The 17,128-nt window shown below is 41.7% G+C and overlaps 1 protein-coding gene across 2 annotated transcripts in view; it reads left to right on the top strand.

Moving 5' to 3' along the window:
- Nucleotides 1–6,648: 6,648 nt before the first annotated feature.
- The window catches only part of abhd3 (abhydrolase domain containing 3, phospholipase), a 64,590-nt gene continuing 54,110 nt past the window's right edge, over nt 6,649–17,128 (top strand). For both annotated transcript variants that reach the window (XM_080194299.1, XM_080194298.1), the window contains exon 1: nt 6,649–6,897. In XM_080194299.1, the coding sequence (XP_080050425.1) occupies nt 6,736–6,897 (162 nt within the window). In that variant the 5' untranslated portion in view covers nt 6,649–6,735. The remainder of the gene's footprint in view (nt 6,898–17,128) is intronic.

Here is a 17,128-nt window from a genome sequence, read left to right as displayed (position 1 = left end):
AGGTTAATGACTTCTAGTTCAAAGATCATTGTGCAAGTGTCCATGACCTTGACAATACAAAGGGTTCTCTGGTATACAGGTCAAAGATAAAGATGCTCACATTGCAGTGGATGAAGGCCAGGGTGTGGCCATGTGACATGATAAGTGCTGAATGTTTGACAACTTTGTTGTTATCAGTGGGAGAGGAGGGGGAAGGAGAAAGAGAGGAGGGGAGGGGGAAGGAGACAGAGCTGCCACTCTGTCTGAGATCAGTGGGGGAAAGGGGGGAGGGGCCTCTGGGTGGCAGGGGGGTGGGGGGCTAAGGAGGTCAGTAATGTTGAGGAGTGCGGCAATGTCTGTTGGGGCCAGGGGATGCATTAGCCGGGCCGGGAGGGATGTGGCAAGGTAGCCACATTATATCATTTTCTTTCTGTGCATGTGCAGTTGGAGGCACCTTTCAGAGCTGCAGGATTTCGGATGGGATAAGCAAACCTACAGGCTTCTGCAGCATGATTCAGAATCACTGCTATTTTTTCAGGCAGAGTACATATGGGGACACCAAAGAACAGGTCTAAAAGTCAGATCTAAAACACTCCCAGTTTCAAGTCCACCCAGCACTTTGTTGAGGCATAGAATACATTATGGGCCCTATTTTACCATTTTGATTCTAAGGCAATAATAGAACCGACCATCACAGATTGCTGAAGGTGAAGTTCCGCTGCTTGGATTGCTCAGATGGAACACTACAGTATGTGCCACAGTATCATTGTTGCCTGCTACACAGCACACAATCTCACAAATGGGTGGGGAATTTGCAGACGGGGAGATGGAGGAGCTAGGTACCTTAATCATAGAAGTGGAAGAAGCTGATGAGTGGATGGTGCAGTTGTAGATACAGTAAGCAGTCTCACAACACCAGGTTAAAGTCCAACAGGTTTATTTGGTAATAAGCTCCACAAGCTTTCAGGGCTCTGCCCCTTCGTCAGGTGAGTGGAGAGTTCTGATCACAAACAGAGTTCTGATCATATAAAGGCATACACAGTTTACAGAATACTGATTAGAATGCTAGTCAGCTAATCAAATCTTAAAGAGGCAGACAATGTGAGTGGAGGTAGCACTAAGCATAGGTTAAAGAGATGTGTATTGTCTCCAGACAGGACAGTAAGTGGGATGTAGCAAACCCAGGCAAGTCATGGGGGTTACAGATAGTGTGACATGAACCCAAGATCCCAGCTGAGGCCATCCTCATGTGTGCGGAACTTGGCTCTGAGTTTCTGCTCAGCGACTCTGCACTTCCATATGTCGTGAAGGCCGCCTTGGAGAATGTTTACTTGAAGATCAGAGACCAAATGCCCATGACCGCTGAAGTGTTCACCAACAGGAAGGGAACAGTCTTGCCTGGTGATTGTCGAGTGGTGTTCATTCATCCATTGTCTTTTTGGTCGGTTACACATTCCATTGGGGCCAAATAAGTAAATCCTAAATCTGTCCATCCTGCCTCATGTTATAATTTTTGCAGCAAAAGAACACATGCTTTTTCTTTCCATTGATAGAAAATAAATCTGTGGTGTGTTTAATTCAGTCATGTTGCATTTTGTCCAGTTGTGTGTTTATTTTGTATCATGTGCAAAGCTGGCCATCTAACAACAGCTTATTGATGCATTCTTTGATCTTGGTATACCACTGGTATGCATGATTCAGATATGATTTATAATTATACATTTTAAGAGTTTGGCATATCATTTGAAGAAAATATTAAATAATTTCCCTAGCAGTTTAGGAATACCATTCCAAGTTAGGATAACTTGGGTGGCATTTGATGGGGCCTGTAAGAAACAAGGCAAGAAGAGAAACATAATCAGGTAGGAGATTAAGGCTAGATTCTCCCAAAGCAAAACTAAATGCCCAATGGGCAAGGAAACTGGAATATTTCCTACCTGTTTTTTGGGCACACTTACTTTTGCGAATCTCCAACACTCTGTGCATTACAGGGTGCAATAGCGGAATTCACTCCAAAAAGCAGGGGGTAGGGCCTATTCCTGCCAGAGAGGCTGGCAGCATAGTGTTGAGCGGGCCACTGCGCATCCACCAATCAGAGCGTAGATTAGCGCTTATGCGCTGGTTCCCCCCCACCCCCACTCCCATTACCGGCCTCCCAATCACTGGCCTTCCAACGTCCCTAGAACCTCCCTGATCACTGGCCTTCCTGAATGCCCTCCCCTGATCACTGGCCTACTGCACCACACCCCCTAGCCAGCCCTGATCTCCCTTCACCCCAACTGGCCAGCTCTGATATCCTCATCCTCTGCACCCCTCCAACAAGCCCTGACCTGCAGATCTGCACCACCTCCCAGCCTGTAGCCAGCCCTGATTGCCCTCCTCCCTCCCTCTGCCACTGATCTCGCTTGCAGAGTGGCAGTGGGTCTCCACCACCACTGAACGCCCTTAACTAGGCCTCAACCCCAGTATGCCCCTCCCTCTGAGCCTGCCCCCTTGGCACCCCCATGCCCCCAAGCTCTCAGGGGGGCCACAAGTAATGCAACAATCAAAATTGGGAATGAGGTCACCTGTTTCCCGTTAGTTGAGAACAGTTGTAAACCTCGCTAGTGCGAACCACTCCCAGTGAGGGGAGGAGACACTAGCAGGCCTGGAAAATCATCCCAAGCCCACGAATCACGTGGATTTCCAGTGCGGAGATATTTAATAACTCTCAGCAAAGGTATACCCCATAAGAAAAGACTCTTTAAGAAGGATGCATCATCCGTGGTTGAATAAAAAAGTTAAGGATTGTATCAAATTGAAAGAAACACTGTACAAATCTGAAAAGACAAATAGTAGATCAGAAGATAGGTCAGATTTTAAAACCAGCAAAGAATGACTAAAAAAGACAGAGAAAGTTGTACTAGCTAGCGATACAAAAACAAATAGTAAGACTTTCTACAAGTAAATAAATAGGAAGAGAGTAACTAAAGTTGGTGTTAGTCCTCTAGAGAGTTAGCTTGGGGACTTGATAATGGAAAACAAGAAAATAGCGGAGGCGTTGAATAGGTATTTTGTATTTGTCTTCAAGACTTAGAAACTCCCCATTAACCTGAAACTCAAAAAGCCAATGGGAGGGATGAATTTAAAATAGTAATCATCACTAGGGAAAGTGTTGGAAAAAGTATTAGATCTGAAGGTGGCCTGCATACTAGGATCTTAAAATAAGTGGCTGCAAAGATAGTAGATGCATTGGTTATAATCTTCCAAAATCCCTTAAATTCTGGAAGGATATGAATGGATTGAGAAATAGCTAAAATAATACCTTTATTCAAGAAAGGGGCAAGATAGAGAGCAGGAAACTATAGGTCAGTTGGCCTAATATTGATCATCAGGAAATTGCTAGAATCCATTGTTAAAAATACTTGGAATTGCAGGAAACTTGGAAAATCATAATTTGATCAAGCAGCATCAACATAGTTTTATAAAATGGAATTGTTTTTTATTAATTTATTCAAGTTTTTTGAAGAAGTTAACAAGCCAGGTGGATAAAGGGAAACTAGATGTGATATACTATACTTGGATTTCCAAAAGACATTTGATAAGGTGCCACATCAAAGATTACTGCATAAGAACACATGGTGTAGAATGTAACATGTTGGTATCGATAAAAGATTGGTTAGCTAACAGAGAGAGCAGGGATAAAGGGATTTTTTGCAGATTGGTGGGCTGTAACTTGTGCTCTTTAAAAACATTCAATGCTTTAGCTTCAACTACTTTCTGTGGTAGTGAATCCTACAAGCTGGGTGAAGAAAGTTCTCCTCATCTCTGTCTTAAACAGTCCACCCTGCATCCTCAGACTGTGACCCCTGAATCTGCTGACCGCCCCGCGCACCCCCCCCCCCCCCCCCCACCTCCGGAATTATTCTGGTAAACATCTCTGCATTCCCTTTACAGCAAGAACATCCTTCCTCAGATAAGGAGGCCAAAACTGCACACAATATTCAGGGCCAAGGCCCCATATAATTATATCAAGACATCTCTGCTCCTGTACTTGAATCCTCTCACTATAAAGGCCACCATACTATTTGCCTTTTTTATTGCCTGCTTCACCTGCATGCTTACCTTGAGTTACTGGTGCACAAGAACACCCAGGTCTTTTAGCACACTTCTCTCTCCTAATTTATGGCTATTCAGATAGTAATCTGCTATCCTGTTTTTGCTGCCAAAGTGGATAACCTCCCATTTGTCCAAATTATTCGATATCTGCCATTCATTTGCCATTCTTTCAACTTGTTCAAATCACACTGGAGGATCTCTACATACATGGGAGTCAGGCATCACTGGCTGGGCCAGCATTTATTGCCCATCTCTGAAGGCATTTAAAAAATCAGCCATACTGCTGTGGATCTTGAGTCATGTGCAGGCCAGGTCAGGTAAGGATGACAGATTTCCTTCCCTAGAGGACATTAGTGAACCAGATGGGTTTTTAATCAATTGGTAATAGTTTCATGGTCACCATTTGATTTTTAATTCCTGATTTTTTTAATTTGAATTCAAATTTCACCATCTTCCACGGTCAGATTCAATCTCAGGTCCCCAAAGGATTATCCTGGGTCTCTGCATTACAAGTCCCGCAAAAATATCACTATGTCACAGCCTCCCTTTTACCTTTGTGACATGAGTCACAAAAAGCTAGCATGCAAATACAGCACGTGATTAGGAAGGCAAAGTGAACAATAGTGTTTATTGCAAGGGGAATGTAATGGAAAAGCAGACAGATTTCCCTACAGGGGATTAGTGAGGCTACATCTGGAACACTGTACAGTTTTGGTCTCCTTATTTGAAAAAGGATATAATTGCATTAGAGGCAGTACAAAGAAGGTTCACTCATTCATGGGTTAAAGTACTTATTTTATGGAGTTTAGAAGAATAAGAGGTGATCTTCTTGAAACATTCAAGATCCTGAGGGGATTTGACAAGGTAGATACCAGAAGGATTTTTCCACTCGTAAGGGAAACTAGAACTAAGGGACACCGTTTAAGAATAAAAATTTTCCCTTTTGAAACAGTGGAGATTTTTTTTTCACTCAGAGGGTCGTTAGTAAGCAGAATTCTCTTCCTCAGAAAGCAGTGGACTGGATTTTATTCAGACAGAATTTATTCAAAGCAGAGTTAGGGAGATGGACAAGGAAATCAATGGTTAAAACAAAGAACAAAGAACAACCCAGCACGGGAAACAGGCCCTTCGGCCCAACAAGCCCACGCCGCCGCATCACCCTACACCTATTCTACCCTGCGTGTCTACGAATAGAACCCCTGACTTAGCCAGGTTATGGGAGAAGATAGGAAAGTGGGATTGAGACCACAACCAGATCATTCATAATCTTACTGAATGGTGGAGGAGGCTTTAAAGACCACATAGCTTACTCCTGCTGCTAAATCCTATGCTCCTAGCACTATTGTAATCCTGAACAATTACACTAACAACCAATTTAAGTTAATCAGTCAAACTCATAACATGGCTCACTTACCCTTGCTAGAAGTGACATACATTCAGGGAGATATTCACTGCAAACAGAAGGAATATGTTCACTTTTGCATTTATTTTGAACTGTGACGTGGAGATGCTGGCATTGGACTGGGGTGGACACAGTAAGAGTCTTACAACACCAGGGTAAAGACCAACAGGTTTATTTGGAATCATGAGATTTTGGAGCGCTGCTCCTTCATCTCACTCACCTTTCAGTGCAGCATTCCAAAAGTTTATGATTCCAAATAAACCTGTTGGGCTTTAACCTGGTATAAGACTTCTTACTTTTTTGAACTGACTGGGATTTTGGGGAGCCTATTGCTGCCCTCTTGCTTTATCCATGGCAGTGCCTTGGCCAATCAAAGCCAACTTGACAAGCAATCGGCACATTTTTGTCCTGTGGTATAAGTTGCAATTGTGTTTTTTCTGATGAATGCAAATGAAATGCTTTGACAACATGCCTTTTTTCAATAATATCCAAAATTGCTGATGGCACAAACTTAGGTGATATAGTTATAGGATGAAGGGCATATGTCGTAGGCCACAGATCAACCATGATGTCATTCAGTGGCGGAATAGGCTCAAGGGACTAAATAGCCTTCTCCTGTCCCATTGTTCTTATATTCCTAAAATGGTTAAACACTACTGAGGATGACTGTACCTGTGGCAGCACAGTGCAATGGAAATTCAGTAGGTCATGTAATATGATCACTTGTCCCCACAAAGTCTTCAAGATGAGTTTTCAGTCTATAAACTATAACATTATTTATATACCTACATATGAGAAAAATTGAAAGGCAGATTTCCTCATGACTTGAGTAGTTGGCTATATAGGGTAAAGTGCAAGGACTATACCTTATTCAAAAGTTAGAACTTCTCTCCTTCACTGTATATTGTATGATAAAGTTTAGAAATTACTCTGAAAGAAATGATCTGTTGTTTCAATGAGCAAGGACCCAATCACTGTTTAATAGTAAGACTAATGCTGTTTGAGAATAAAATAAAGCCTTTCATTTAAGTGCAGTTGGGAAAAGTGAGAAAGGGAAGTGTAGTTAGTGTGATGCCATCTCTCCAGTAGGTGGCATTTAAACGAGTAAAGCTTGAAACCTATAAATAGAAGCTGAAGAGGATTGTGCTAGTGTATGAGGGTTGGGCTGAAGGACGCAAGAACCTGGCATTACAGCTTCTCTGCTTCTGGTGCAGAGTGCTGGTAACCCATCCTCATTTTTCACCAGCAGCACAGCAATGATTGACCTGTTATGGAATGTGAACACATTCACCAGAGATCTGAGAGTGTATTTAGAAAATCAGGTCAAAATCAATCTGTCAGGTTCAGGGGTAGGTTTGTCTCTTGTTTTAGGATTTGGTGCTGCTTACATCTGCTATTACCTGAGTTCAGTTGCAAAGGTAAGGAAGAGGTTTATTGCATTTTATTCATCAGTTTAATGTAAAATCTGCCTGGCGTCAGATCCCAAAAGAGAACAAATGTTACAGTAAATCGTTTGATGTTGCTTGTTTTCTCATTATCTATGTTTTAAGCTGTGGTGTGTTACTTTGCCAAGGAAAAGGTTTGCAGCTAAATCGATTCCTGTATGGGATAAGATTAAGTGCTTAAGTGTCCGCTGCAGACATTGGGGTTGTCACAACTGTTTTAGTTTTATTTGAAAATCTCCAATCACAAGTTTCTACCACTGCATTGAATGGGTCAGAGTTGTCACTTCCAGATTGTATCTGCATAATGCACATCTGTACTGAGATCAGTAACATCATCTCATGCTTCACTTCTCCCTGTGTATAACTCTGTCCATTTCATTCTTTTACTTTCTCATCTCAATGTGTCAGAGGTTCCAGCCACCCCATCCAACCACATGTCTTCTGTTGTACTTTCAATCCTTCAGCGTTAATATCAGGTTTTATTTTGTCATCTTCTTTCTTTAATTATTATTAGCCTCACTTTATTTGCATTTTACACATAACTAGATAGGCATCACTGTCACATAGAAACATGTCGAACTAGTTTAGGTTCAGGATTTTCCCCCTCTGAGCGCACAACATTATCTAGTGGGTCAGCACTGTGGCAGTTATTGTACTGAGACGAGTTCATGCACATCTCTGGCTGTATATTTCTTCAGCATTGTTTTATAATTAAAGGATAAATGTGAGGCGGCGGATGATGTCTTAATGAACTTTTCAGTTTTTATTGTTACTCATGCACTATGATGTGTTTCGCAGTAATTGTTCCTCCTTAATGACTGTTGGAGGTTCTCTCAAAGACAATCAAAGGAAATTTGAATGATTAATTTTCATGCAGACCTGTAGGATAGAAATATACTCGTAACAATAAACCTAATTTAAGTTGTGATTCAATGGTGTATGAATAACTGCTATGCGTAACCAGCAATAAAAGATTAACAATCATTAAACTTTTATCTCAAATCCACAGTATAATTGACTCCCTTTCACATAGAGCTGGTTTTAGGTAGAAGTGTTACATTTGTGTCTTAGTTTCTGTCCTGTGATTAAAGTTCAATATCTGATAATATATGTCGGAGGCATAAAGGGTAAGTTTGTTTTCCCTATTAATATTTTTGCCTGAGGAAGCACAGAATTACAAAATTAATTCTGTCATTCCAATGGATGAAACAAAATTTGCAAAAAAGAGCTCTCTCATAAAATCAGCTCTTATCATAGAATCTACAATGCAGGATGAAGAAATTCAGCCCGTGGAATCTGCACTGACTCTTCAACAGAGCATCTTACCCAGCCCTATCCTCGTAATTTAACATATTTACCCATTAATCCCCCAACCCACACAGCCTGGGACTCTAAGGGGCATGGCCAATCAACCTAACCTGCACATCATTGGACTGTGGGAGGAAACCGGAGCACCCAGAGGGAACAAATGTAGACACAGGAAGAATGTGCAAACTCCAAAGACAGTAACCCAAGGCCGGAATCAAACCTGGGCCCCTGATGCTGTGAGGCAGCAGTGCTAGCCACTGTGCCATTGTGCTACCAGTCTTGTGTAACATTATGAGCACTTTCCATGGCTTTCTATACAAAAAGACAAACATGCACAAACTTCAGTTTGAAAGTGCTGACCCATTCTTTGCAGGTAGATGATTCGCACTTGGGTACAGACAGTTCCGTCTCTTTTTATTTTATTGTCAATTTTATTTCCAGCAAGCCAAGTGAATGTAGGTGAGTACTTATAAGCTGTAATTCAGTGCTTAGTAATCTCTCTAAATCACAAGATTTTGGGGTCAAGTCCCTTTCCAGAGTCTTCAGCATAAAAAATCTAGGTTGACATTCCAGTGCAGCGCTGAAGGAATGCAGCACTACAGTAGGTGCTGTCTCTTGGCTGAGATATCATACCACCTGCTCTTTCAAAGATAAAAAATTCCATTGGTTTAATTTGAACAACAGAGAAGCTATTCCAGTGCTTATAACCCGCAGCCAAGATCAGTGAAACAGATTATCTCACCGTTATCACATTGGTGTATGGGGAAATTTGCTATGTGGAAATTTGCTGCCACGTTTTCAACATTGCAACAGTGACCAGACTTCAAAAGTATGTCACTGATTTTGAATACCAAGAAGGGCAAGTCCTCTCTTCCTTTCCCTCTGTAACTTTGAACAGAAATCATATTTAGGCGTCATTATAGAATAGATAAATGTTTATTCATCTTTCAGTTAGGACAACAAATTATGTTCCACTCCCATTTTTTACAAGATGCAATTAACCTACTACAGTATACATTTTACCCTATATTAAATTATAAAAACTAATGATTGTTTATGGGGCCCAAATTATTGGCCTATGCTGGGTTCATGATCTGGACTCCAGAAAGTACAATCGCATAGAAATGCACATAATTGATGGGACAGAAAGCTGCCATTCAGCCTTATGCCACACTTATGCTTGACATAAGCCACTTTTCATTCTAATGACTCCATCTCATTCCACGAATGATGGATTTAGTTGTAAATTGTGAAGTATTTCCCTGTACATGTTTCCCCTTTTCTTGTGTGTGGGGTGGGGGAGGGGGAGTGGGTGGGTGGTGGTGTGGTAGGTGGTGGAGTGGAGGATACAGTACTGACAAAGTCAGACCGAGCACAGTTCATGGTCCCTGTGATATGTGACAGCATCCAAGGTGAATCCATTGGGATACAGGTGCCCAATATAACCATGCAAAATGGATCCATGCCCTTGAAGGCCAATAGGTCTTACAGAGTCAGCCCTAGGCACTTCAAGCAGAGAGAGTTAAGTGTCTGTAAATTTTCAAGTTCTTTATTTGTTATTATTACCTACTTATTGGAATTGTAGGTAAAACAATTATGGGGGGTTATTTTCTGCACCCTTTTTGAGGGACAGGATTGATGGCAGGGGCAGATAATTCCACAGGAGTCCCAAAATGCATTTAAGCCAGCAGGATTGCCCATTGCCATTGTCTCATCCCCACCCCACCAATGAAATAATGGGTACTCCGACATTGAAAATCAGGATCCCCATTTGAATATATTTAAATATAATTAAGGCGTTTGTGCCTGAAAGTCAACCCACGTTAAATTTTTCATTCACATCAGCATGAGAACATTGCCATGTGAATCACAACAAGATCCCCATGGGATAATTGGTGAGCCAAAACCACCAGAGGTGCAAAGGTGAGTACAGCCCCTAGAGGGGAGAGGGTCATTCTGAGCAGTACCCCGGTGCTATCTGGGCACTTGTCCCTGGCATTTCCTTCGACATTGCTCCCTGATACTGCCTTTTTGGAGTAGTGCCTAGGGAGTGCCAAGTGATAGTGCCTGGGCAGTACAGGGGATGGTGTTCCATGGCAGAGGGGGTGTTGCATGCTGGGTGTTCCCTGGTGGCGGGGGATGTTCTGGGATTGAGACGGGGTTCTTCTTTTAGTTCTTTTAAAATCGGGGTGCACTTTCTAAAATGGCACACTGATCTTTTAAAAAGCCAAGTGGTTGGTAGGGCAGGTTCATTCAGAGCCCAACTCGCCGTCGTAAGATTGGTGAACCCACCCCTAAAAATACGGTGAAGGAAGCCATCCTTGGGGCCAGCCGCTTCTGTTCCAGTTATTCCACCCACTACACCACTCTGCAAAACAATGAATAAATTCTGCCCATGATACATGTGAGACTTACATGCTTTTTCAAGATATTAAGAACTTCCTTCGTTTTGTGGGAACATTCTTAAACCATGACACTTTCTTTCTAATATACATTATTAAGGGAATAGCATTTGCCAAAACCCCAAGTGGAAAGGTTTAGTGTTACAGTCTGTCAGTTCTGTCAGTATTTACTAGCTATAAATGAGAAAAAGGTCAAAGGACAGGTTGGCATCATTAAACAATATGTTGGATAGTCTAAAAATAAGATTTTAAATACTTACAGCTTCATAAACGTGGTGTTTCACCTTTAGGACTTCAGTGAAAGCCAGATCCCTCATACAAATTCTAAACTATTAAAATGTTGCCTACTTGTCTTCACTTGTTCAGAAACAGCAATGAAAACAAGAGAGTGAGTATCTGCTGTCAGTGGCAAACTGTGCATTAAATTCTCCTCTTCAACTGATTCAAATTCCCTGAGCTATTGGAATTGCTCATAATTTATCATTAATAAAGCAACTTTCATGATCCCAGCACATTTGAATTGGCTAAATTAGGTTACTCCATATCAGTCCATCTTTCTGCCTGTGGTCCTTACCCTCTAGGTCCCAGGGGAGGTGATAGCTTAGTGGCATTATTGCTGGACTATTAATCCAGAAACTCAGCTAATGTTTTGGGGATGTTGATTCAAATCCCACATACTCAATGAGCCCCACGTGGAGATTAATCAGTGATTCTCCATGAACCTCATGGGAGTTATCACACAAGGAATCCTCCTTTCAATCAGAGCCAATTTAACTAACTTGTTTCTCTTATTCTTGAGGACTGCGTAAAAACTCCCCCTCTGATTGAATGCAATTCCTCTTCCCCTCAACCATCGTATACAAAAGAAGTTTATATCAACTGCATTGGCTTCTCCTACAATTGTGAAATATTTCATCTCCCTCTCCTAAGATCCTTGAATATCAGCACTCAGCTCTGTGCTGACTCAGCTCACACTTCCCTGTTGAAATGATTCCAATTCAACTTCTACTCTGCCCATGACACTGACCCTCACCCCACACCCCCTCAGTCACAAATGATATCCCTAATGACTACACCTATTGTGCGTTATTCCTTAATCTCTCCAATACAAATGGGTATTCTCTCTCGTTCCAGCATCTCACTTCTGTAGTTCAATAAACTCATGATCAAACAGAACACATCGGTTGAAAACTGCCTGGCCCAGCCTGAGGAGAACAAGAACATGCCTACTAACAAACTCAGCTTTACCATCCCGCTGCCACTCCCAACTCCATAATCATCATTATGTGGCCAGATCACTTGTGGACAACATTAAGTTATGGATAAGTCAAAAAATCCTTCAACCAAATGTCAGAAAAAAAGGAAGTGTGCTTATTTGGCTCTGTTGTGACCACAGCTGATGTTAATTGCTGAGCAGACCAAATCCCAAAGGGAAACTTGGTATTGTATTCTGAAACCATCCCAATCTCTCTCAGCAGAAAGAATAATACTTTTAATACTTTGGGGATTTTAAAACAATTAAAGTAAAAGATTTACTAACAAGAAGAAAAGAAATCTTAAGCATACAAGATTACAGTTACACAGTTAAAAATGTTCTCACAAAACATTCCCCTGAAAGACCGGCAAGTGAATACCTTCGAGGCAGTACTTCCTTACAGATTTTTAATTCTAAAAGTCCAATAACATTACCCAAGGCAAAACTGCTGTCATGTTAGTAAAGAAAGACAACATGACCTCTCAAACTCTCTTCCACCCTACTGTGGAAATCAAAGAAACTTCAGAAACAAGATTGCTCTCTGAAGCCCAAAACTTTTCTAGTTTGACTGGATGGCAGATTCAGACTTTACACCTTCTTCCAGTATTTATGGATAGGATACGGTAGCACAGTGGTTAGCATTGCTGCTTCACAGCTCCAGAGACCTGGGTTTGATTCCCAGCTTGGGTCATTGTCTGTTTGGAGTTTGCACATTCTCCTCACGTCTGCGTGCATTTCCTCCCACAGTCCAAAGATGTGCGGGTTAGGTTGATTGGCCATGCTAAAATTGCCCCTTAGTGTCCTGAGATGCATAGGTTAGAGGGATTAGCGGGTAAATGTGTAGGGATATGAGAGTAGGGTCCGGGTGGGATTGTGGTTGGTGCAGACTCAATGGGTCAGATGGCCTCTTTCTGCACTATAGGGTTTCTATGAGTCTATGATACTGAGTTCAATATCCAACTAGAACTTAACCCTGGGAAGGCAAACCATCTGGTTCACCCTGAGCAACATTCAGAAAAGTGAATGGAATCAAGAGCTATAGTATAACAGCAGTTTGTCCTTGGGAACCTATAAGGATGGATGTTACTTTAAAATAGTTTTGGGAACTATTGTGTTATTCTGTAAAGGAGTCTGCCTAACATAGAAACGATGTGGACCGGCGGTGGACTGGGGTAGACACAGTAAGTAGTCTCACAACACTAGGTTAAAGTGCAACAGATTTATTTGGTAGCACCAGTTTTTGGAGCACTGCTCCATCATCAAGGCAGTGAAGGATTTGTTTCACAAACAGAGCATTTATAGACACAAACTCAATTACAAGATAATGGTTGGAATGCGACTCTTTACAGGTAATCAAGTCTTTATAGGTTTAGGCAATGCAAGTGGAAAGAAGGTTAAGCACAGGTTAAAGAGATGTGAATTGTCCCAAGCCAGGGCAGTTAGTGAGATTTTGCAAGTCAAAGCAAGTCATGGGGGTTACAGATAAAGTGACATGAACCCAAGATCCCAGTTGAGACCCTCATGTTTGAGGAACTTGGCTATCAGTTTCTGCTTGGCGATTTTGCGTTGTCATGTTTCTTGAAGGCTGCCTTGGAGAATGCTTACCCAAAAATCAGAGGTTGAATGCCCTTGACTGCTGAAGTGTTCCCCGACAGTAAGGGAACACTCCTACCTGGTGATTGTTGAGTGGTGTTCATTCATCCATTGTAATAGTGTTTGCATAGTTTCACCAATGTACCATGCCATGGGACATCCTTTCCTGCAGCGTATCAGGTAGACAACATTGGTTGCGTCGCAAGTGTATGTGCTGTGTACCTGGTGGATGGTGTTGTCACGTGAGATGATGGCATCCATGTCAATGATCCAGCATGTCTTGCAGAGGTTGCTGTGGCAGGGTTGTGTGGTCTCATGGTCACTGTTCTCCTGAAGGCTGGGTAGTTTGCTGCGTACAGCAAACATGATCTATTGTTTGAAGGCAAGTAGTAGGGGTGTGGAGATGGCCCTAGTGAGATGTTCATCTTCGTCAATGACATGTTGGAGGCTCCGGAGAAAATGTCGTAGCTTCTCCGCTCAGGGGAAGTACTGGACGATGAAGGGCACTCTGTTCACTGTGTCCCATGTTTGTCTTCTAAGGAGGTTGGTGCGGTTTTATGCTGTGATGCATCAGAACTGTCCGATGCCGCACTGTCTCTCCAGCCTTGTCTCAGTATGACCCCTCAGTTCTCAAACTCTGTCAGCCTGTGCAATCTATCATCCACTCATTCACCATTGTTGGCAGAGCATGCAGCCACCTCAGCCTTATTCTCTCAAGATTCTCCCTTGTTCTTGTTTCTTTGCTTTCAAAGGACCTCTTAAACATGCATAATCTCACAATTAACAGTCATGACATATGCCACATTGACTCTGTTGAGAGATCTGAGATTGTAAAATAGAATATAATTGTGGAACATAATCTTACGCAGCAAGAATATGACCATTTTTAGACGCACCACTTCTTTTTTCAGCACCAAAGAGACATGTCGATAAATTAGCATTTTCTAAATCTGTCAAAATCATCATGCACAAGATTTAAGGGCTCCCCAGCAGGGTTACATAAATGTTCATCAGTCTTTTCTGTTAATTGATTTCTTACAGACTTGTGAACTGTGAACAGATGCTTCTTAATTGGTTACCTTTCTTTTATGCTGGTAATTCTTATTGGGCAAAGCTATTAGCAGCAAAATTACATACATTCAGTTCTTTAATTTGATCCATTAAAACAATTTAAAAAAGCAGAAATATTCACAACTGCAGAAACATACAGTACATTCATATTTCTTTGATTTACAAACTTGGGAAAATGCTATGCAATGAATATTAGCAAGATAGCAATATGCTTCTGAGGTGCCTGAGTAAATAAATAGTCAAACATGAAAATCTAAAGTGAAATCAGATCAAATGCTAAAGTGCTTTCAACACTGAGTTCATTTTTAAGTGATTTAATGAGGGACAAAGGGATCACCGACATGTGGACTTTGTCCAGTGTGAATAGTTAAACATTATTTTATTAAATAGGGCAGTTTGCATTGGCAATTTATTTGTAAGAAAGGAAGATGTCCTTCAAATAACTTCTTATTCAAAATTTTGCACACAAAGCAGAATTAACTCAATCATTGGTTTGAATTTCTTTGTGTACATGTGTGTCTTGACAAATAATTTGATGAGGAGGATGTTTGGTACCTCCCCCACAACTGGTAAAATTGCAGCAGGAGTGGGTGAGGGAGAGTAGGCAGTGGGGATGCCATCACTAACATGACACATGATTTTACACCCCCCTTCCTCCATCTGCAACTCTCTCTCTCTGGGAGCTGTAAATTTCTGGCCTTGAGGATAAATGTTTTGGCCCTCTAATGGCCAGGAACAGAGACAGGGGATAGGAGTAGTGTGCTGAAAACACTGACATTGGCCAGCACTCACTTTTAGGATGCCATTCCCATCACCAGGAATGTTAACTTGGCAGGGACAGGACGAGATAGGGATTCCCGTGCTCCTTCACAATGAAGCAAATTAAATTGTTTAAAAAAGCTTGTTCAGATTTTTTTGGAAGGGAGATGAAAAATTTTGAAGGGGAGCACAGGTTTCAGGAGGCTTAAGTTCCATATCTGAAGGGTGGTGGGTTCAAAGTCGGGAGCCAGCCATGGTTGCCCCAGGGCATTACCTCAGCCTGATAATGTGGCGCAAGTGACTGGCATAGAAAGAATCAGTGTGGGTCTCGGGAGAGTATTGCCCACACTGTGATGTAAAGGAATATATGACTTAAGTGTAGAGGGCAGTCTTACATTGAACAAAGACCTGTGTAGAGGCAAGCATGAAGACAGGAACTAACTTGGTCCTTAGACTGTATATATTTACTGTATATATGATTATGAGTAGTCAATAAACACTTACTATTAAACTGTATAAAACTCAGAATGACATTGTGAGACCTATCAGATTATACACAACATCTTACAACGTGGTGGCAGCTACCAGAAAAACCCAGAACCTCACAGAAGCTAAAGCAGAAATGTGAAAATTGTAAGATTAAAGTAGCAGTATTCTGACCTGACAGAATGCATAAGAAGCAAAGGACAGAAGGTGATTCCTAAACAGAAACTCCAAAGCAGGATTAGAAGAAGAAGGCAGAAATAAAACTCGACACTCCAGCAGAAGATTTCACTAAAGCCAGTGGAAGTCTAACTTCAATGCCCAGAGAACACAGAGAAGATCTAGCAGGGGTGAGCTGAAAAGCAAATTGTTGGCCAGAGCATGTTTTTAAAAACTTTCACTTCAACAGCAGTTAGAATTGTTACTTCAAAACACATCATGAGTAGCCCCTGAACATGTGGTGACAAACCTCGCTCCAATCATTAAAAAGTCATAGAATCATAAAAATCCTACAGTGCAGAAGGAGGTTATTCAGCCCATCGAGTCTGCACTGACCGCAATCACACACAGGCCCTAGCTCCATATTCACCTGCTAATCCCTCTAACCTTAACACCTCACAACTCTAAGAGGCAATTTTTAGCATGGCCAATCAACATAACCCGCACATCTTTGGACAGTGAGAGGAAACCGGAGTACCCGAAGGAAACCTACGCAGACATGAGGAGAATGTGCAAACTCCACACAAACAGTGACCCAAGCTAGGAATTGAATCCTGGTCCCTGTAGCTGTGAAGCAGCAATGCTAACCACTGTGCTACTGTGCTGCCCCAATAATAAATAAATAACAAATCATCAGCAATAAAAAGACCCTGCAAAAGCTAGGAACCAGTGGTTTCAGGATCCAAAAATATTTTGATTCAGCGGAGCAGATTCAGAAAGGATGATCCAGGGAGTGGTTGCTAACATTTAAAATACAGAAATCATGGTTAACTGCAACCTCCCACTTCAAACCCAATTTGTATGTTAATTGTTTAACAGTACTCACTGGGCTATATAAAGGGGTTACAGGTGGCACTGCATGTTGGGTGTGTGTATGTGGAGTTGTAAAAGAGAATAAAGTGAGTTTGTGAAAGAGCTGGACTTGCATCATATTTTGTTATGGGACTTCAATTGAGAGGCTTAACAATCATGACTGCTTTTACTGTGGGAGTCTGCGAAAACCAACAAGTGCGGGAAACTTCATTGAGGGGAAGCTTACTGCAGTGTCATCTTGGATTTTCTTGCCGCATTTAAAACTGTACACTCTTTTCGTTTTAATTTTAAATGACCATGG

Source organism: Carcharhinus amblyrhynchos, chromosome 8 (genome assembly GCF_965287045.1).
Source record: "Carcharhinus amblyrhynchos chromosome 8, sCarAmb.v2.hapA, whole genome shotgun sequence".
Taxonomy (NCBI): Eukaryota; Metazoa; Chordata; class Chondrichthyes; order Carcharhiniformes; family Carcharhinidae; genus Carcharhinus; species Carcharhinus amblyrhynchos.
This window is presented reverse-complemented; position numbering and strand designations above follow the sequence as displayed.